Source organism: Halichoerus grypus, chromosome 8 (assembly GCF_964656455.1).
Source record: "Halichoerus grypus chromosome 8, mHalGry1.hap1.1, whole genome shotgun sequence".
NCBI lineage: Eukaryota > Metazoa > Chordata > Mammalia > Carnivora > Phocidae > Halichoerus > Halichoerus grypus.
Window position 1 is genome coordinate 260,054 of NC_135719.1, and position 22,540 is coordinate 282,593.

The window sequence follows — 22,540 nt, forward strand, 5'->3', positions numbered from 1 at the left end:
TTTAATTTATGCCACCAAAGATGTGGGTGGGGTTTTTTTTTAAGTTTGTTTATTTTTAGTAATCTCTTCACCCAGTGTGGGGCTCAAACTCATGACCCCAAGATCAAGAGTCACAGGCTCTACCAACTGAGCCAGCCAGGCAGCCCTATGTCTCCAGAGTTTAAAACTACGCAGAACTGACTGACTGGAGATAAGCTAGGACAAACACCAACTGGTAAACTACCAGTGCCAGGCAGTGCATGTTTAAATATCAAGATAGTGGCCAGCAACATTTGCATTAGGAATTCAGTGAAGGAGAACCCAAGTAAGAAGGAGATCTGTAGAGTTTCATGGTGTAAGAGAATGAACAATGGTCTGGGGGTGAATTCCAAGATTCCGTTCATTTTTCTGGTCCCCAATTTCCTGAAGAGTCAAGCTAGATTAAAAAAAAACAATGGGGGTGCCTGGCTGGCTCGGTGGGTTTGATCTTGGGGTCCAGAGTTCAAGCCTCACGTTCGGGGTAGAGATTACTTTAAAAAAATAATGACAAAATCTTTTTTTTTTTTTTTAAGATTTTATTTATTTGACACAGAGAGACACAGCGAGAGAGGGAACACAAGCAGGGGAGTGGGAGAGGGAGAAGCAGGCTTCCCGCCAAGCAGGGAGCCCGATGTGGGGCTCAATCCCAGGACCCTGGAACTATGACCTGAGCCGAAGGCAGATGCTTAACGACTGAGCCACCCAGGAGCCCCCAGTAATGACAAAATCTTAAAATATATATATATATATATATATATATATATATATATATATATATATACATACATACACACAATGCCTTAAATTTCAGAAGTGTAAGTGCTTTCATGTGAGTGATCTCATTTGATCCTGAAAGATGTGCTCACGCGTGCGTGCATGGTGGGTGGGAGGAGAGGACTGGGACCCTGGCTCTATAAGTAAACTCCTCATTTGAAAATGGGAATTAATCATTGCATTACTTCTCTCGGGGGTTTGTTGTGGAGATGAAATGAGATAATGCATGTAAAATACTGTGATATAATAAGAAATACAGTTTGGTTTTCGTCCTGGTTCTGGGACAAAGCTCTAAAACCCTTGTAATCTCCTGAATGGTAGGGGAGAGAGGAGTGTCTTTGTTACTCATCATAAACCCCTATCAACTACACCTGAATTTCCTCTAACGAGGTGACTCCACAGACAGAGCAGTGGTTGTTCACATATATTGAAAGAGACAACACTGAAAGGGTGTTTGAATGAGCAGGCTTGTAGACTTGAGACGTCTTAGAGAACGGACAAACCCACAAGAATAAGTAAAGAGCCATTTAATAAATCATACGAAGGGAGACATGAAGAGAAATCAGCGAAGGAAACAGAAGTATAATGAACGTCAAGTACACGGTGAGCTACGGTTCACCAACATTACATATTCATATGAAAAGAACCATAAATGAGAGCGATTTTAAAATATCTGCTTAGAGACTTTCTTAGTGTCAATCTGATAACTGTGATGTTTAGGTAGCTCACTCAGGAGTTGGTGGCCTTGCCCAGAGGTCTTTCTTGGCTTCCTCGCAGGCCCAGTGCCTTCCAGCATCCATCTCTAGAGGTCCAGTTTCAACTACCCTCTCAAGCACATTAATACTTCTTCTTATGAACACTGTCTGTATCTTAGTCTGTGCCGTATCTTCTCACACCTTTCTCTTAGCATACATTAATTTTGCAAACATCCTTTGAAACCAGGGGGAAAGCGCTGTATCAGGTATAAAAAAAGGGATGAGAGACGAAAAAATAGTTTGATGTAGTCTCTGCCCTCTTAGGCTACGGACATACTCCAGGATACCAAGTGACGTGCCATAATGAAGACAAGAACAGTGGGGTTCTAGAGAAATGGAGCAACGGGAGGAGGCTTCACAGAATTGGTGCTGTGTTATCCAGGTGCCTGTGTGACGCCCAATTTTTAAAATATGTGAATCTACCCATACACATGTGTTCCTTTCAAAGTTTAGCACAGTCACTGAGCTCAGGGCTGGAACAGTCCTTGAGAGATTATCTGACTCCAGACATCCTCCTGCATGTTTTATACATGAGGCTAGCTGGACCCCCAGAGACACGTGCCTGCTCAGGGGGCACTTGCGTAAATTTAAAGAGTGGTCGTGAGATTGCTTGAAGGCCTTTGTGGTTTCACGGGCACTGGTCTGTTCCGTCAGTTCATTTCTCACTGTGCAGGGAAATCCTGGGTAGAATTAGATTTGGTCCCCTTGGGTTTGTCATGATCGGAGCTCATGTGAAGGCTCCCGGGTCACATGGAGACCCCAGAGTCGTAGGACCTGGCAGTTTCAAACCAGATTTCTTCCACAGCCTTCTGGCCCATGTCAAACATCTGCTGCAAGTGCTTCCACCCGGTTTTTGCGGTAATCATGAGATAGTCTTTGTTCTCTGGGTGTAGCTGGCAAGAATATGCAGCGATGACGAGGGACTGGCAAAAGCGACCGCACACGAGGAGAAACAAGGCACTCCTCTCTACGGGCGTCAGCGGGATGACGCTCTCAAACCCTGCAAGGACGTGACCTCCCACATGTACGGGACTCTTGCTCTCAATCATCATGTACATGATGGTGATGGCCACTTCAAACACATAGTAGCCGTAGCTCATGTCGCCGAAGTCCAAAATCCCAGACACTTGATATACAGCATCTCCAAAGGCTGACTTGCTGGACTCCACTAAAATATTATGGTCATTAAGATCTCCATGATTGATACCTACAAGGAGAAAAATCAAGCCATGGACAAACGTTTAATTCCCCAGCTCCTTCTCTGCCCATTTCCTGTTTCTCGGGCATGGCCACTCAAATGGGATGAGCCGTCAGAAGTAGAGTCAAACCCTATTTTTCCTGAAATGAAAGAATTTCCTCTGAAAGGGGGAAAAAGCAGTTAATTTCAGTGGTTGTATTTGCTTTCGCTTCTAATCAGTACAAGGCCAGACGATGCAGGTTGTGGTCGTTGGAAACACCTGGTTCTGACAGCTAGCAGAGTGAAGGGAGAGGCAGAACTGCCCCAAACCAGAAATATTTAAAAAGAATATACATATGTTCATATTATTATATGAAACAAAGAGTCCTAAGGGCACCTGGCTGGCTCAGTCAGTGGAGCATGCAACTCTTGATCTTGGGGTTGTGAGTTTGAGCCCCATGTTGGATATAGAGATTGCTTAAAATAAAAAAATCTTAAAAAAAGAAAACAAAGAAAAGCAAAAGTCCTAGAATGGGCCAGATGTGTCTTTATTTTAACCTAGGATTTCCCCCCCAAAATTTCTGATGACAAATAATTCTGAATTTTCCCAGTCTTTTGATTACTAGATTAGATGCTGATATCCAAGTTAGTACCACTCAAAGTGGGGGTCTGTGGTCAGTGCTGGTCCACAACTCTTACTAGTGTGTACGAGATAAAAACAGAAATTGAGAGTGCTTAGAAAAAATTTAGAGTGTTTATAGCAATTTGTCAGCTAAGAGCATGATCAGTGGATGTATCCCATTAACAGTGTATAGACCAGTTCGGTGTTATCGGATTCACATGGTAAGTCGTATGTGGTGCAAGCTATGAACTGGTCATGAACAGTAGGATCATGCAGCAGGCTGCAGTGGGTTGGGGAAAAAAAACCATACCTGTCTTCTATCAGGAACAGTCTGAGAAATTCTGATTTAAAACCCTGGCTAAGATCAGGGAAATCCAAATCAAAACCACACTGAGATACCACCTTATACCAGTTAGAATGGCAAAAATGGACAGGGAAAGAAACAACAAGTGTTGGAGACGTTGTGGAGAAAGGGGAACCCTCTTACACTGTTGGTGGGAATGCAAGTTGGTACAGCCACTTTAGAAAACAGTGTGGAGGTTCCTCAAAAATTTAAAAATAGAGCTACCCTATGACCCAGCAATTGCACTACTGGGTATTTACCCCAAAGACACAGATGTAGTGAAAAGAAGGGCCATCTGCACCCCAATGTTCATAGCAGCAATGTCCGCAATAGCCAAACTGTGGGAAGAGCCGAGATGCCCTTCAACAGATGAATGGATAAAGAAGATGTGGTCCATATATACAATGGAATATGACTCAGCCATCAGAAAAGATGAATACCCAACTTTTACATCAACATGGATGGGCCTAGAGGAGATTATGCTAAGTGAAATAAGTCAAGCAGAGAAAGTCAATTATCATATGGTTTCACTTATTTGTGGAACATAAGGAATAGCATGGAGGACATTAGGAGAAGGAAGGGAAAAATGGAGTGGGGGGAATTGGAGGGAGAGATGAACCATGAGAGACTATGGACCTGAGAAACAAACAGGGTTTTAGAGAGGAGGGGGAAGGGGGGATTGGTTAGCCTTGTGATGGGTATTAAGGAGGGCACGTTCTGCACGGAGCACTGGGTGTTATATGCAAACAATGAATCGTGGAACACTACATCAAAAACTAATGATGTAATGTATGGTGATTAACATAACACAATAAAAAAAATTCATGTATTGAAAAAAATAAAATAAAATAAAATAAAATAAAACCCTGGCTAAGGATTAGGAAGAGATGAGGGCGTCCGTAAGCACAAAGCATTTAGTCATGTCCTTTACGATAAGTGTGTGATAGAAAGTCCATAACATCCACTTCTGAGTATAATGCCAATTTCTTCTATGTGACTTGGGATTGTGTAAATCATGCCTAAGTAATTTAGCACAGTGGGTAACATGCAGAAACAATGAACATTATTGTAAACCACAGATTCTAGATGACACATTTGTGAAATTGGGAGGCATTATAGAATTGACGCCATATCATGGTTTTACTGGCAACGTTTTTTCTTCCTTAGAGGCAAAGTAATGATGCATCTTATGCAATCAAGTGGGATTTTAGAATCAATGAAATATGTTACTTCGTGAATGCAATCTGTATTTATGCAAGTATTTTATTGCTTCTATCCACATGTCCAATGGCTTATCAAGAAATGCTAGAGCTAGTTAATGCCTGGGGAGAAAAATGACAAAAGTTGTTGAATTTGAGAATTAAAGAAACAGAAGGTGTTCTGATCAAGATGGCAGAGTGAATTCATTCTTTGATACATAGTAATGATGAAAATAAAAAGAGAAAATAAAGATACAGCCAGCCTCAAAAACAAGATCGATCTATATACTAAAACATGGAAAAGGAATGCAGCCACAGTCTGTCTCCTGTGCTCCGGGTCAGCAATGTGCGTTACCCCTTTGGGAGAACCGGAACCGGAACTGCTACCTGCTGGGTGCAGGAGAAGGCTCACTACATGATGCGAAAGGCAGTGGAAGGCCTTCCAAACTCATAAAGGATGACAAATCTGCTCCCAGCCCACTGCTCAGACTGTTGTGGGTCCACAGAGGCAGAAGGACAGAAGCAGAACCTTGAAACCAAATGCAAAACCAGGCTGCTGTGTGAATACATTCTATGTCGAGTCATTCTAGTTACCAAAGTCTTAATTCAGTTTTGAGTTAGTTTCTTTTTTTTAAGATTTTTAAATTCTTTTTTAAGTAAACGCAACACCCAACATGGGGCTTGAACTTACAACCCCAAATCAAGAGTCGCATGTTCTACAGACTGAGCCAGCCAGGGGCCCCTCAAGTTAGTTTCTTTTGGCTCCTGCTCATGGTGCCTTATTTCCTTGTGTGCTGATATATAGTATGTTCTCTGGACACAAGGCAATGATTCTAGAAAAATAACCAGAAGAACTACTATGAAGCAGGCGATGGGGATTAACGAGTGCACTTATGGTGATGAGTGCTGAGTAATACACAGAAATGGTGAATCACTATCTTGTACACCTGAAACTAATATGACACTGCATGTTAACTATACTGGAATTAAAACAAAAAATAATTTTAAAAAATTTTTAATTAAAAAATAACTTCTAAAACTGGAAAACATAATGAAAGAAATTAAGAATGCAGTGGGTGGGTATAACAGACTAGACATAACTTAAGAAAGAATCAATAAACTAGAGGACATGTTAGAGAATTATCCAAAATGCAGCATGGGCACAGAAAAAATGAACACACACACACACACACACACACACACACACACACACACACAGAGAGATGAGAAGACACACAGATGAGAAGAGACAGAAGATTCAGTGAGAAGACCGAACATGAACTTAACTGGAGCTCAAAAGGAGGAAAGAGAATAGGGCTGGCAAGAATTTCCTGTAACTGATGAAAGGCAATATCCACACACAGATTTGAGAAACCCAAGCATATTAAGAAAAAAAATCATTTAAGAAAAAGAGAACATCCTACAAGAACCCCAAAGGGGAAAAGGCAGGTAGTCTTCAAAAGAGCCACAGACCGACAGCTGACCTCGCAGCAGGAACGGAGAAGCTAGGAGACACTGGAACCCTAAACCCAAAAACCCTGAAACCTAAAGTCCTATAGGCTGTGAAAATATTCTTCAAAAATGAAGAGAAAATAAAAACATTTTCAGACACATAAAATCAGAGAGAATTAACCATTAGAGAACTGCACTAGAGGACATTCTAAGGAATGTATTCCAGGCAGGAAAAAAATGACACCAGGCAGAAAGCTTGAGGTGCTGAAAGATATGAAACCAATATATGAGTAAATCTAAGCAAACTTGGCTATGAAACAAAAATAATAATGTATGGCCATGTGACTTTTTTTGGCCTTGACATATGAACAGAAGTGACATCACTTCAGGGCGGAGACGTAAGAGAAGGTGTACAGTGTCCTACATTCTCTTTCCCCAACTACAGCAACACTCCAGTCGGTGAAAGTTCCATGTATCCGGATCCCAAAGTGAGAATACATAGAACAGAACCCCGACCAATCCATGCCGGACATACAGCTGGACTTGGAACTAAATCTTTGCTATTGCAGTCCACAATAATTTGGGGGCTATTTGTTACTGCAGCAGAACCATGCCTAGCTGATACACAGTGTGGTTTGGGAGCAGAGACAGGTAAATAGAACAGGGGAATAAAATAGAGAGCCCCCAAAACATTTGATTTATAGCAGAGGTGGTACTGCAAAACAAAGGAGAAAAGATGGCTTTTTAATAAATGTTGGTGAAAAAGTTACCAGCCATAAGAAAAATTTACACCATATGTATATTTCGGATGGCTTATAGACCTATAATGAAAGGCAAAAACTATAACACTTTAGTAAGATAACATAGGAGAATATCTTCCTGACCACAAGGTAGGGAAAAATGTCTACACAAGGCACAAAACACTAACCATGGAACAGAAGATGGATATGTTCGAAACCAAGAAATTAAAGACTGCTCATCAAAACACATCATAAAGAGAGTGAAAAGGCAAGCCACAGAATGGGACAAAATATTTGCAACACATATAACCAACGAAGGATTTGTATCCAGAAAATATTCTGAACTTCTAAAATCAATGAGAAAAAAATCCCAGTAGAAAAACTGACAAAAGACTTGACTAGGCACCTCACAAATGAGTTTATCCAAATGGCCAGTAAATAGGGAAATGTAGAGTAAAACCACAGTGAGAAATCATTACGTTCACATCAGATTGGTGAGAGTTAAAACGTCTGATGATAGCAAGGGTGTAGAGCAATGAAAACTTTCACCCTCCGCTAGCGGTAGCATACGGTCGTGCAACCCCTTTGGAAAACTGACGTCATATCGTAATACTGGATGTAGACGTGTCCTATGACCTAGCAGTCCTACCTCAGCACGCATGATGTCATACACCCAATAACCCAGATGAGAAATGAGGGTAGCTTGGGCCAAGCGGTAGTAGTAAAGGTGGGAGAAAGTAAAATTAGAACTGGTAGAATTTGATTGCATGTGAGGTGTGCAAGAAAGAACCAAGTTAAGGCTGCCAACTCCCAGGTTTTTGGCTAGATCAATAAGGTGAATGGTGGAAACCATTTTAATGAGACGAAGATGAGTTGGGGGTGCAAATTTGAGGGGGGAGAATCAACTCTGTTTTTATGCTACCACCTTGCATTATGTTTACACAAAGTAAATGCTATGGATGGAATTGTGACTGCCCCCCCCAACAATTCATATGTTGAAGCCCACCCCCCCCCCACCGTGTGGTGGTATTTGGAGATGGGGTCTTTGGGGGGGTGGGGCCCTCATGACGGGATTAGTGCCCTTCTAAGAAGAGACACCAGAGAGCACGGTGCTCTCTGTCCACCACATGAGGACGCAGAGAGAAGGTGGCTGGAGCCTGGGAAAGAACCTGACTGTGCTGGCACCTTGACCTCAGATTTCCAGCCTCCAGAACCGTGGGAAATCTGGGCCTGCTGTTTAAGCACCCCCTCCGTATCCATACTTTGTGACGGCAGCCAGAGCTGAGCACGACTGAAAGCAGAGGCAAGAGGGAGCTTGCTGCCTACGTCAGGCTTGCTGCAAGTGCCCCTTCCCTCCTTGTCCTTTGACCCGTGCTTCATGCCCCGTCAAAGGCTGCTTCCACCCCGGAGAAACTGTCATCCACGTCCGTAAGGAGATATGCACTAGCGTGCTCACCAGAGCCCCGTGATGTAGCAAAAAAAGTGGGAACCAACCTAAAATTCTATCAACAAGAGAAAAGACCAAAAATAGCACAGTACGTTCAAATAAACTATGGTACATACATGCTGTGGAATACTATTCAGCAGTTAAAATAATGAACTAAATAAATGAGCTGGAACTACATATACGAGATGGATCAATCCGGAAAACATAATGTTGACCAAGAAAAGCAGGCTGCAGGACAGTAACACCGTCTGATACCATCTGACAATGGAAAACATGCAAAACATTACTGCACGTGATTTATGAACATGTATGTAGTAACGTTATTAGAACATGTGCAACTTCCGCAGGGAGGAAAGAGGTGTGATCATGTAAAGTTTAGAGAGAATTTCAGATGTGGAAATTTTACGGGAAGTAAAAGTACTATTCTTTAAAAACCAGCAGGAGCAAACACGGCAAAATTGTAAAACTTGGTAAAACTAAGTTGTATCTTCACACTTTTCTGATGCTCTGAAACTTGACAATTTAAATAGCAAGAAAAACACTTACTTGATCGGGGGATACTCACACTCTCGAAAATGACTTAGTTTGGTCAGGATTTCATCCTTGAACAGCTGAATGACCCGTACGACAATCTCCCGGTTTCGGTTCTGGCCCAAGGCATCCAGATATTTCTCCAGAAGAGGAACGTTTTTCAGATTCCAAATGAAGTTCTCCCGACGAAGACTACTTAACTGTGGGTGATGGAATTTCTAAATCAAAGACAAGAAACTCTCAGAGTCTGGACAGTTAGAGTGACCACGAGGGACAGCTGGGTGGGCGAGAGACCGCCCTCCCAGGCCTGGTCCGACGTGCTCCATTAACCCCCCACAGGATGGTGCTGACTGCACATCTGAGCGGGAGCTCGTCGCTCTGAGGGCACGTCCCCATCTCGCTCGGTCCTCGTAGCTGTGATGGGGACTCCCCGGAGCCCCGGCAGGAGATGGAGACAGAAAGAACGCTGTTCTCCCCAGACGGCCTGCCCCTCGTTACCTGTCTGCCCTCACCTTCCACCACGTTCGCAGACCCTCCTGCAACCACAATGGCCTCCCTGCTGTTCAGGACCACGCCTGCACACCTCCACCCCACGGCCACTCCGTCTGAAGCTTCAGCCCTCTCTCCAGCCCTTCGTATCCCTCTCCTCCGCTGATGTTTTCTTCCCAAGCTCTTAGCACGTGTTGCTAACACTGTCCAGAGTTCACCCTCTGGCCTTACCGTCTGTCCTCACTGGAACATAAGCCCCGCGAAGGGCCGGCGCTCCGTGTTTGGTCTGTCTGTTCGCCCCCTGCGCCTACCACGGTGCCTGGTTCACAAAACTCACTGCTCAAGCCATAGTTGCTGAATAAATGAATGTTCTCTGGATAGAAAATTCTAGAATGGCCAGGGCCTTTAGACTTGGGCCACTCTATCTGGAGTTCGAAATGGCTCTGACCATCACTGCACAGAAGGGGAAACTGAGTTCTGGATGATCAGGTGAGTCAGTACTCGCCGCGGGCTGAGGGAGCGCCTGAAGGCGCCTGGGCGGCCACCCAGTGGAGCACCTTTCAGTTCGTTGGACAGGACTTCTCATGCGAGAAAGACACGTTCCGGGACAACCCAGGAGACAGGCAACACATACAAAGAACAAACAAGTCTCCAAAAACAGTACGTGCACTATCACGTGACGTATTCTGGTGTTCTGTATTTTATTCTACTTCTTTAAAAACGTTCCTCTCAATTGACTTTAACATCCGTTCTCGAGACCCGGGGTGTGGACTCCCCTACCCCCCATGCTCCCACTATCACCACCACGTGCTCGCTAAGTAGCCTTGGTCGGAGCACGTCGTGCAGGGGGTGCTTTTTACGCCTGAACAGCTCTGCGCGCTCCCTTTGGCTGAGCTGAGCTCTCTCTCCACCAGCGTCCGTGCCCCGGGTTCCAGCGGTGACCTCGGGCCGTCTCCCACTGACTGCCACCACATAGTCCCAGATGGCCCTCCTGCCCCCCAGAGTCCCCTCCTCTGCAGAGCCAACCTTCCCAGTGCCAAGTCATCCTCATGTGACACGGCTTGACCCTCCTGACCACTGACCACACGGCGCGTTGAGGGCCAGTGCAGGTCACGGGAACATTGTGCACAGTAAGCACAAAAACGCTGCTAGAAGCTGTGCTCTTGGGGGTAAGAGTGGACATGACAGGGAAGAGAAAAGTGTTCACCCCGTTCGCACTGTTGGAAAGCTTTACCGTGCGTATTTCTTACTCTCATTTTTAAAGAAAGTACAATAGAACGCTCTCGTCAGGCTTCCGGGGGAGCACCGGTCCACCCAGGGAAGGTTCTGGGTCCGCTCCTAAAATGGTGGCGCTGTTAGCCATGCAGCCCGCAGGAGAGGGTCTGGGCTCCGGAAGGAGAAGTGGGAGAGGACCCGGATCCAGCCCGGGGATCCGACACTCCGGGCTTCGGCAGGCTCTACTGCTTACTATCTCGGATCTGTTTCCTGAACAGTAAAATCTGAGCATCAACACCAGCCTCGCAGTCATCTTTGCTAAACGAAGACATGCAATAAATAAAGACCTCAGACGTAATGGGCGCCCGGCACAGGTTTGTTGAATGTGGACGCTGCAGCTTCTGGCCCTCAGTGCACCAATCCGAACGTCGGAGGGTGTCCTCACTACTACGTTAAATGTAAACATCCCAGAGGAAGGGCACAGACAGTCAGACTGGATGAACCAGCAAGACCTCACACACCCAGCCTACGAGAAACACTTCCAATACAAGACTGTGACCGAGAGCAGCCAAGAATTTCCTCCACTCGTTCCCAGGAGATTGTAAACATCAAGTCTCTGGGACAGATAGCATAACGATCCCCTAAATCTTACTGCTGGGGTTTCCCCAGCCCCACCCCTTCTCTCACTTGGCTCCTGCTAAGGCTCCACCTTACTCTTCTAAAACCCCAGCCAGAGGGGAAGACACTGTGGGCAGGCTGACCCCGTAGCCACGAGGGGGGCACAGCGTGAAGTCGGGGGAGGCTGGTGAGCTTTCCTCCAGGGCATGAAGCCTTCGCCTCCACAGGTCTCAGGCCCTGCCAGCCCCCATCTCTGATACTCCCCCTCTTCATCCCTCTGCCCTTTGTTCTAGGCTACGGAGGCTACCTCGTGATTGATGTCGGGGGAGAGGGCTGCCTCCCTGTGCGCTGGGCTGTGTCCCAGGAGACACAGGTTAGAATCCATGCCCTGCTCAGCCCCTCCTTCTCCTATTGCTGAACATTAAATCAATCACCAAATTTGGGTGGCTCTGTCTCCGAAATATATCTTGAACCGTTCCTCGGTTCAAGCCCTCAATCAGCTTTTATCTGATTATTCATTCGCTTCCTAGATGCATTCCATCCAGTCTGGCTCTCTGCCAATCTGTTCACCATATCAGTCCACAGAGTGCTATAAAGTCGAAATCTTTGCCTGTTTAAAAAACTCTCCAGGGGGCTCCTGGGTGGCTCAGTCGTTAAGCGTCTGCCTTCAGCTCAGGTCATGATCCCAGGGTCTTGGGATCGAGCCCCGTATTGGGCTCCCTGCTCCATGGGAAGCCTGCTTCTCCCTCTCCCACTCCCCCTGCTTGTGTTCCTGCTCTCTGTGTCTCTCTCTGTCAAATAAATAAATGAAATCTTAAAAACAAAAAACAAAAAACAAAAACAAAAAAAAAACCTCTCCAGGCTAGGGCACGTGATGTGATGAGCACTGGATGTTATATAAGACTGGTGAATCACTGATCTCTACCTCTGAAACTAATAATACATTATATGTTAATTAATTGAATTTAAACTAAAAAAAAAAGGAAAATAAAAATAAAAACCCTCCAAGCTCCCTAAACTCCTTAGTATCATACATGATAATGTATCTTATAATCTGACCACTGTACATCTCCAATTTTGCTCCCTGTCTCGCTCTCTTGGAAACCAGCAGCCACGAAGTGAGGATGTTGGGCCATCCCGGAGGATGAGAGGCCACGCGGAGAAGAACCGCAGCCCCCCACCCCTGGGGCTGAGCTCCCTGCTGAGTGTGGCTGCATGCGTGACCCCAATCCACACCCCACAGAGCAGAAGATCCACTCAACCCACAGAGACATGAGAAATAAATCCGCGTTTGAAGCCGTAAGTTTTGGGATAGCTTGTTACACAAAGGTAGATAACTCACACACAGCTCAGTAAGGCCAGCGACAGAAGGAGGTCCAAGTTCAGAAGTCACAAGAGGAGGAGCATGGGGAGAGAGGGGGTCAGGGGACATTTCACAGAGGGGGTGATGCCCGAGCCATGTGCTGAAGGACACGCGGAGTTTGGCTGAGCGGGGAAAGGTCCCGGTGGCTCGGAAAATGGCACATGTGCAGATGCATAAGACAGAATGGCCCCATCGGGGATCCACAAGGAGGGACGGGGAGAAGCGGTGGAGGGGGGCCACAGATGGATGGATGGACAGAGGCCCTGAGGGGGTGCAGGCAGGACAGGGCTCACGGGGCCTCACACGGGGACCTTGGCCTCCACGTGGAAGCAGCGAGAAGCCACTGATGGGTTCCCGTGGTCGGATCTGTCATTTTAAAAAGTAACTCTGGACTGGTATAAAGAATAAATTGGAGGAAAAGCATGAATGCAGGGAGGCTATGGTGGTGAGTGAGGACAGTCAAGGCAAGAACGGAGGGCCGATGGGCCACAGAGTGGCGTGAAGTGTGGAATGAGCGGGATTCACGAGGGACTGGAAGTGTTTTACTCATACAAACTACTTCTTAGCGTGTGTGTCAGCTAGGACGGGGGACCATTACTCTTCCCCCAGAGCCTGGCACGTCAGAGGTGGGTTGTGGGCGGCTCCGGGGAACACCTGTCATCCACGGTATCGCTTCTACAGAACAGAACACCTGGACACGCGTCATTCTGCCCCACGTGTGATGGAGCTACGGCTTCACCTCCAGCTCCGGCTGACCACACCTCGCTGGGTGAGCACTGGGGGGTGACTTTGTGAGTACAGACTGCTTTCAGGGAGCAGCACAAAGAATACCAGGACTGTCTAGAAATGTAGGCAATCTTGCCGAGACACCAGCAAAGCGCAGACCTGGGCAGAAAGAGGCCTCGCGGTTGTGAAATTCTCGCATCAGCGGCCGTATTCCCTTCCCTACACCCCTCAGGAGGCACCAGACGTAAGAGGGGAGTCTGACCCTGGGTTTATTCATTAAGTAAAATAAATCAAAATTAAACAAATAAACAATTCTTATAAACAAGCTAAGCCCCCCACGTCCTACCTGCAGGGTCTCATCCAGTTTGCCGGCGAGCCTCCCGATCTCGTACAGCAGCTGGGGGCTGCTGGGGATCTCGGCGACGGGTCTTCCCGGGAGGTATGACAGCAGCCTCACCAGGTGGCTTGGGACTCCGGCGCCGCCGTCTGGATGGATGCAAGCACATCCTGTCAAGTGTTCTCAGGAAAACGGCCGGGGGCTGTCCTGCCTTGGTCATTATGACCGCGGAGAATCACAGAAGTCACCGAACAAGAGCAATACCCGTGCTTCGCTGCAGTGAGTCCGCAGGACTCCACGAAGCTGGGCCGGACAGACGGATGGACCCCGGGCACCGGAGCCGGCCATGTGCACACCGACAGCGCTGCAGCCCCAGCCCTAAACATCAACCGCCTGCTGCAGAACGGGGCTAAGACGCCTTTTCATGTGTTTCCATTGAGGACAGTGTGATAGGAGGAATGACAGCTTCCGAGGCTCCTGCAGGGGCCGGCTGGGAAAAGCCCGAGGGTCGGCACAGGGCAGAGCTCCTCCTCGGGGACGGGCGTGGGCCCCCGCTGTTTGGAGTGATGCAGAACAAGACAGAATGGGTGACCAGCTCAGTGGAATCTCCAGCCTTTAAAATACTCCAGGACTGCTCTGCATTGACTGCAGGCTCATCTTAGAATGTCAGCATTTACAGCGAAAAGGGCCTGAGTCCCACAGATGAGGACGTGCAGCCTTAGGAATGTGAAGCGGTGTGCCCCAGGTCACCCACACAAAAATGACAGAGCTGGGATCAGAAACCCCTGATTTCTAGTTCTTTGTTCCTTCCGCTCTTCCACAGCACCAAAATACACAGCTGGTCTGATGAGTAAAAATGTTTAATTATTTTTCTATTAAAAAAAAAAAAAACTTTCCCTAACTCCATGTGCCCTTAGTGAGTCATTCATCAAGTCCTTTCTTTCTTTTTAATTTATCTGAGAGAGAGAGAGCGAGAGAGAACGCGTGCAGGAGGGGCAGAGGGAGAGGGAGAGAGAGAATCAAGTGGACTCCCGGCTGAGCGCCGATCATGGAGCCTGACATGGGGCTAGATCCCATGACCCCGAGATCAAGACCCTGAGATCACGACCTGAGCCACCCAGGCTCCCCGGTCAAGTCCTTTCTAAGGGGAAGAGTCACAGCAGATCCGCGCTCCAACTACTTCTGAATCAGAGCCCCCGATCTGCACTTTGGGGATGCTGTGCTTCCCCCCGGCCACTGAAGACATAGCCACGTCTACACTTGGAGCTACGAACCCATTCTCAGTATTTCTACTTGTAGCCAAAATGCAGTAATGTATGTGGACGGGGATGACCAGCGAGGTGCTGGGCTCTTACCTATGGCCATGAGACAGGTGAGGTTGCCGGCCACAGTGTGACGCACAGAGGCCGTTGGGAACCCAGCAGCTCTCAGAAACATGGTGACGTGATTCTGCACTTCAATCAGCTCTGGAGTTTTGCTGGACTCGGTGTTGCTTATTTTGAGAACGTACTCAGTTGGCCCATCTGTAGTGTCTTTGGTACTTGAAATGCACACGTGAAAGTTCTGGTCATCATAGCTAGGAAGCGGCTGGATCTTGGAAACTTTTAACCCAAATACCGATTCCACTAATGCAGAGGCTTGTACGTCACTGAAAGTAGGTTTGGCAAGAGCCTGTGATTGCTGATCATCTCCATGTGACATTATGTCTAGGGAAAACAAACAATCTAGGAAGAGGACACACAATGAATACGTTTACTTAAATGACTTTTCTTAAGACAGGCCCATCATGTTGCTCAATATTGATTCTATACTACTTATTAATTTTCACTCATAAAGTTAAAAAAATCAAATTAGTAAATGGCATAAAGAAGTAGGTGTTTGGGCAGGTGAATAAATTTTTTTTAAAGATTTTATTTATTTATTTGACAGAGAGAGACACAGCGCGAGAGAGAACATAAGCAGGAGGGGTGGGAGAGGGAGAAGCAGGCTTCCCACTGAGCAGGGAGCCCAATGTGGGGCTCAATCCCAGGACCCCGGGATCATGACCTGAGCCGAAGGCAGAGGCTTAACAACTGAGCCACCCAGACGGCCCGTGAATAAATATTTTTGTATCATAGATTATTTTTAAAGTCACCTTGCAAAGAGAAGGTAGGAAAGCACCTGGTATCCCCTAGTCCAATTCCTGCTCCGCTCCCCCCAGCAACTGTATTCACAGGAAAATTGAGGTCGTGACGGGTGAAGCACCTTGCTGAGACACACCAAGTTACAGTAAGGACTCCGCTCTCGAGACTCCTAACCCGTGGTTCTGTCCCTTTGACCACGTTACCGTCAGCTTGGGGCTAAAACATAAATTCAAATACAGTGATCTTACTCTGCTATCCACGAGTTTTGCTGAGTTACAACCTCACCATCTAGCTCGTCGCGCACACTTCCGGTATAGGAGTGTGGGCTGGTGCTCAGAGCACCGTGAGAAGCACTGGAGGAGATGCCAAGATGCACTTAGGGGGCCTCTGGAACACGAGGCAAGTCAGCTCATGGTCACAAATACCCTAACAGTGAAACACTCAAAAGCTGTTCAAAACAACCGTCATGAGGCAGTTATAAACTGAGAATGCCAAAGAACACTGACCTCAGTATAAGTCTGAAGTGCATGAATTAATACGGAACTGACTCAGTTTACCTTAAATTGTAAAGAATAAGTTTTCTACAGCCAAGCAGAATAAGGGCTGGAAATAAAAATTATGGGCAGTTACATGGGGCTGCCCGGCTGGCTCAGTGGGTAGAGTGCGTGACTCTTGATGGCGGGGTTTTAAGTTGGAGCCCCACACTGGGTACAGAGATTACTTAAAAATAAAATCTAGGGGTGTCTGGGTGGCTCAGTCAGTTAAGTGCCTGACTCTTGATCTCAGCTCACGTCTTGATCTCACAGTTGTGAGTTCGAGCCCTGTGTTGAGCTCCACATTGGGTGTGGAGCCCAGTCAAAAAAACTAAAAAAAAAAAAAAAAAAAATTGCACACCCTGGGCGTCCCAGAAGCATCCACGTGATACAGACACAGCAATGCAGGGCTCTGAACACGCTTCAAGGACCAAATATTGAAGTTCCTTGCATGCTCACTTCCCTCTTTTTCCAAAATAGCTTTATTCCAATCCTCCCTTCATACTAAATGGTAAATAACTAATAACATCTTGGGGGTGGGTTGCATTTCAGGGCATGATTCTGATTGCTGTTCAAGGGAGGTAGTGTTATACAAGAAGAATCTCAAGAAGAGTTAGCTCTTATCCATAGAAATCAGAACAGCTATTGCTTCTGGCTGGAAGGTGGATGAGGAAACTTTCCAGAGGAACATTTCTGTATCTCGACTATGCTTTGGTTACGTGGAAGTATACATTTGTCAAAACTTAAAACTTAAGTAAGCATAAGATCTGTGAATCTCACCGCTTGTAAATTTTACCTTAAAAAAAAAAGTCCCTGTGAGAGATTGGCAAGGACAAGGGGCTGAGGGTGGGCGAGGTCTTAGGACTTTCTCAGAGCCCCCAAAATCACACTGTTGCCCGTGAATGTCTAATCACTTCAGATCTATGAAAGCCAAAGCTCACCTTACTCCAGTGACGAGAGGGGGATAAAATTCAGGGAGGAGCCCTGGGGCTCTCCCATATGACCCCCTCCCTGAGGGACCTCAGCCCCGAGTCTACTGCCTGATGACTCAAGTGATGATAAGAATATTAGCCAAGGGGCGCCTGGGTGGCTCAGTCAGTTAAGCATCTGCCTTCAGGTCAGGTCATGATCCTGGGGTCCTGGGATTGAGTCCTGAGTCGGGCTCCTTGCTCAGCAGGGAGCCTGCTTCTCCCTCTGCCTCTGCCCCTCCCCCTGCTTGTACCCTCTCTCTCTGTCAAATAAATAAATAAAAACTTTTAAAAATTTATTTAACAGAGAGAGACAGCGAGAGAGGGAACATAAGCAGGGGGAGTGGGAGAGGGAGAAGCAGGCTTCCCGCCGAGCAGGGAGCCCGATGCGGGGCTTGATCCCAGGACCCTGGGACAATGACCTGAGCCGAAGGCAGACGATTAACGACTGAGCCACCCAGGCGCCCATAAATAAAATCTTAAAAAAAAAAAAAAGGGGGCGCCTGGGTGGCTCAGATGGTTAAGCGTCTGCCTTCGGCTCAGGTCATGATCCCAGGGTCCTGGGATCGAGTCCCGCATCGGGCTTCCTGCTCCTTGGGAGCCTGCTTCTCCCTCTGTTTCTCTCTGTCTCTCATGAATAAATAAATAAAATCTTTAAAAAAAAAAAAAAAAGAATATTAGCCTAAAATGCCATTCCCCTCCCCCTCCCTGCCTTCCTAGATCCTCTTTCCCAAAGTGATTTCTACCCCCTCGAAGCCTGCGACCAGCCCCTCCCACCACTGGCCAGTTTCCACCACCTGTCATAGTTACTGCATTCTTGCCAATCACTTCTCACGTTTACTTTCTGACCAGAATATTTGCTTTCTGGTTTTGTTCACTAATGATGTTGTGACAAAGCCTGAATGGGGTTTCAAAACGTAATCCTTACACCGGAAACTTCTGAGAACCAACATATCCTATCACACTGGGCTTTAAGACTTGACATGAAATTTTAACATTCCTTCTGAAGATTTACAAACTGATATAAGGCCAGTATTCACAATACTTTAATTTCAAAATACCTGAAGGCTTTAAATCCAAGATGAATTGGATTCATAGTTTTTCAACTCCTAAAGTGTTAAGGATGTCAAAATAATTCAAAATTTGATATGAATTATAAATCCTTAAAGATAGAAGGAACCTAGGAGGCAAGTGGAGGTGGCCAGTCTCCCTTCCAGCCTAGAAAACGTTCCCAGACCTTCCTCGAATGGGGCTCACGAAACCTCTGAAGGAGTGGAAAGCAATGTTGGCAGCTCTCGCCATCAGAAGACAGTCTGGTACATAAAAAGTAGCTGTGCTGGTCAAATGTGTATTACCACAATAAAAAAATAAGATGGAGGGAAAAAAAGTTGCTGTGCTGGGAGAAACAAAGCGTATTTTAGTCCCAGCTGTGCTGCCAAGACTCCGAAACTGTGGACTAGTCACATCTCCACTAAATAGGAGTTGGACAGATCCACCCTGAAAGTCCCTTGAAACTCTGACTTTCTAGGCTTCTACAGTTCTTTCTTTTTTTAAGCTTAAAATTGCCTTTTTTCTTTGTATATAAGGACTCAAATTATGAAACTAATGGCACAGATCAAGTCAGCTCCTGAAAGTAAATGAACACAAAGAAAGAGATGTGTTTGTCAGAGTAGTCTGTGTTCCCCGAATGTCTGGGGTGTATGGAGGGGACAATGAAGAGAATCCAAATCCTGGAAGTGCTTGGTCTACACTTGCTGCCAGAGGGCTTTACGGAGCTTCTGAGAAAGCATCCAGCAAGCAGATGTTTTCCAAGCCCACACCCGGCCCATGCTTGATTCCCATAACCTTTGTCCCACACCCAGAGGGTCTGGACCTTCAACTCTGCCCTGTGTGCAAGGTATCCAGGAGGAAACACACGAGTTATTCTGGGCTCTCTGCCCTCCTGGCCAGATGTTACAAAGTCTGGTTAGATTCTACTCAGGACACCCTGCACACATGCCCTTCTCCCAGGATGCTTCTGCTCCGTCCTCACAGGACGCAGAGCGGGGTCATGCCCAGGGAACGTTCATGCCCCTTGTGCCCAGCCCAGGGCCCCACCCTGGGCCGCCGGAGGCTCCCGGGGTCCTCCCGCTGGGGCAGGAGGGCAAGTGGGATGAGCCAGGGCCACGGAGGGGCTGGCGACCTGAGAGGCAGGAAAACAAGGAGGCGGGGGCCCACAGGTGAGGGGGCTGCAGCCCCGGACCCCGTCCCCACCCACAGCCACCCCTCCGCCAGGGTCCTCACGGGAGAGTGAGAGGCGGGGGCGCAGGGGTGAGGGGGCTGCAGCCCCGGACCCCGTCCCCACCCACAGCCGCCCCTCCGCCAGGGTCCTCACGGGAGAGTCGGAGGCGGGGGGCACAGGTGAGGGGCTGCAGCCCCGGACCCCGACCCCACGGGAGAGTCGGAGGCGGGGGCGCACCAGTGAGGGGCTGCAGCCCCAGACCCCGTCCCCACCCACAGCCGCCCCTCCGCCAGGGTCCCCACCGGAGAGTCAGAGGCGGGGGCGCACAGGTGAGGGGCTGCAGCCCCCGACCCCGTCCCCACGGGAGAGTCGGAGGCGGGGGCCCACGGGTGAGGGGCTGCAGCCCCCGACCCCGTCCCCACCGGAGAGTCGGAGGCCGGGGCGCACAGGTGAGGGGCTGCAGCCCCGGACCCCGTCCCCACGGGAGAGTCGGAGGCGGGGGCGCACGGGTGAGAGGCTGCAGCCCGGGACCCCGTCCCCACCCATAGCCGCCCCTCCGCCAGGGTCCCCACGGGAGAGTCGGAGGCGGGGGCGCACAGGTGAGGGGCTGCAGCCCCGGACCCCGTCCCCACGGGAGAGTCGGAGGCGGGGGCGCACCAGTGAGGGGCTGCAGCCCCGGACCCCGTCCCCACCCACAGCCGCCCCTCCCCCAGGGTCCCCACCGGAGAGTCAGAGGCGGGGCGCACAGGTGAGGGGCTGCAGCCCCCGACCCCGTCCCCACGGGAGAGTCGGAGGCGGGGGCCCACGGGTGAGGGGCTGCAGCCCCCGACCCCGTCCCCACCGGAGATTCGGAGGCCGGGGCGCACAGGTGAGGGGCTGCAGCCCCGGACCCCGTCCCCACGGGAGAGTCGGAGGCGGGGGCGCACGGGTGAGGGGCTGCAGCCCCGGACCCCGTCCCCACCCACGGCCGGCCCTCCGCCAGGGTCCCCACGCCAGTGCGGGAGAGTCGCACCACAGGGCCCCCCGGTGCACCCCCAATGCTGTCGGGGCGGTCCCCGCTCTCCGCTCTCCCCTGCCGGCTCACCCGCAGCGACCCGCGATCCTGAGGGCGACACCGCTCTCCAGCAGCCCTGGATCCAGCCCTGGATCCTGCCCTGGACCCAGCTGGAGCCCACGAGCCCCGACTTCTGATTGGCCCCTCGCGATCCCCCGCCGCCAATCAGCGCACACTACTGGGGGGCGAGGCTGGGCCGCGGACCGCCCCGCCCCGCCCCGCCCGGCGGGATCGGGCATCTGATTGGCTTTCCGCATCCCTGCCCCGCCTTCTCTCGGTGGTCACCCACTCAGAATCCGGCTACCTCTTACGAAATTGGGATTCGTGTTTCTGATTGGCTCTTCGAGATCCTGCCCCGCCCCCTGGCGGACAGCCACTCGGCCGGCTTTCTGCTCCTGAATGGCACCTGCAGTTGGGTCCAGCGGCCCCCGCGGCTCTGCGGGCGGTTTCCCCCGGGATTCGGGGCGTCGTGCTCTCTCTCCCCTCGCCTTCCGTCCGGCTGCCGCTGGAGCCCGTTCCCCGGGGCCGCCTTCGCCAGCGCGGCCCGAGGAGGCTGGGCCGGGCCCCGCCGGGAGTCCTGCCGCGGTCCACACGCCCCTTCGCCGCGCCCGGCCACCCAAACTCCGGCTCGGCTCCGGCCCCAGCTCGGACCGGCCGCTCGCTCCCAGGCCCGCGGGCCGAGCAGCAAATGGGGGCGGGGTCGACGGGGCGGCCCCGGCTTCCCGGGCCCGGGCCAAGGTCGGGCCCAGTGCCAAGAGCGGGGCTGGCAGTCGGGCCGGAATTCCTGCCCCGGCGGCCGGGTCCTCCCCTGCAGGAAACCGCCGGGTGCCCGCCGGGCGGGGGGCCTGGGGGTCGGGGCGCCAGGCAGGACTTCTCGGCGGGCCGGAGCTGTGGCCTGCGGTGCGGTCTCCGTGGTTCTGTCGGTGCCCCCCTCCTCCGGTGCGAGTACCGCACCCCCCCCCGCGGGTACAGCAACCCCCCCCCGCGGGTACAGCAACCCCCTCCCCCTGCGGGTACAGCACCTCCCTCCCCCTGCGGGTACAGCACCCCCCCCCCTGCGGGTACAGCAACCCCCCCCCCCTGCGGGTACAGCACCCCCTCCTGCGGGTACAGCACCCCCCCCCCGCGGGTACAGCAACCCCCTCCCGCTGCGGGTACAGCACCCCCCCCCCCCGCGGGTACAGCAACCCCCTCCCGCTGCGGGTACAGCACCTCCCTCCCCCTGCGGGTACAGCACCCTCCCCCCGCGGGTACAGCACCCCCCCCCGCGGGTACAGCACCCCCCCCCGCGGGTACAGCACCTCCCCCCGCGGGTACAGCACCTCCCTCCCCCCGCGGGTACAGCACCTCCCTCCCGCTGCGGGTACAGCACCCCCCCCCCCCGCGGGTACAGCAACCCCCTCCCGCTGCGGGTACAGCACCCCCCCCCCCGCGGGTACAGCACCTCCCCCTGCGGGTACAGCAACCCCCTCCCGCTGCGGGTACAGCACCCCCCCCCCGCGGGTACAGCACCTCCCTCCCCCCGCGGGTACAGCACCTCCCTCCCCCCGCGGGTACAGCACCTCCCTCCCCCCGTGGGTACAGCACCCCCCCCCCCGCTGCGGGTACAGCACCCCCCCCCCGCTGCGGGTACAGCACCCCCCCCCCGCGGGTACAGCAACCCCCTCCCCCCGCGGGTACAGCACCTCCCTCCCCCCGCGGGTACAGCACCCCCCTCCCGCTGCGGGTACAGCACCCCCTCCTGCGGGTACAGCACCCCCCCTCCTGCGGGTACAGCACCCCCCCCTGCGGGTACAGCACCCCCCCCCTGCGGGTACAGCACCCCCCCCGCGGTT

The 22,540-nt window shown here is 50.6% G+C and overlaps 1 protein-coding gene across 3 annotated transcripts; it reads right to left on the minus strand.

The window, feature by feature from the left end:
- Positions 1-1,303: 1,303 nt before the first annotated feature.
- On the minus strand, positions 1,304-21,400 carry HYKK (hydroxylysine kinase). Of its 3 annotated transcripts, none has more exons than XM_036067632.2 (5): positions 21,010-21,400; positions 15,162-15,530; positions 13,816-13,955; positions 9,093-9,276; positions 1,304-2,754 (listed from the first exon to the last, which is right to left on the minus strand). In XM_036067632.2, the coding sequence occupies exons 2-5, from the start codon at positions 15,505-15,507 to the stop codon at positions 2,294-2,296; spliced, it is 1,131 nt and encodes a 376-aa protein (XP_035923525.1). In that variant the 5' UTR covers positions 15,508-15,530; positions 21,010-21,400; the 3' UTR covers positions 1,304-2,293. The 3 variants fall into 3 exon arrangements, with proteins under 3 accessions (XP_035923525.1, XP_035923524.1, XP_077934899.1); XM_036067631.2 differs by lacking the exon at positions 21,010-21,400 and adding an exon at positions 20,736-20,841; XM_078078773.1 differs by lacking the exon at positions 21,010-21,400 and adding an exon at positions 15,967-16,081.
- Between the last annotated feature and the right edge of the window lie 1,140 nt (positions 21,401-22,540).

What these genes read in the sequence shown, in the direction of transcription:
- HYKK (XM_036067632.2), bottom strand. Translation starts at nt 15,507, where the DNA reads ATGTCACATGGAGATGATCAGCAATCACAGGCTCTTGCCAAACCTACT. An exon ending in AACTGGATGAGACCCTGCAG is followed by an intron (nt 9,277 to 13,815) that starts GTAGGACGTGGG and finishes TCTTTGATTTAG; the next exon opens with AAATTCCATCACCCACAGTT. An exon ending in ACTAAGTCATTTTCGAGAGT is followed by an intron (nt 2,755 to 9,092) that starts GTGAGTATCCCC and finishes TTCTCCTTGTAG; the next exon opens with GTATCAATCATGGAGATCTT.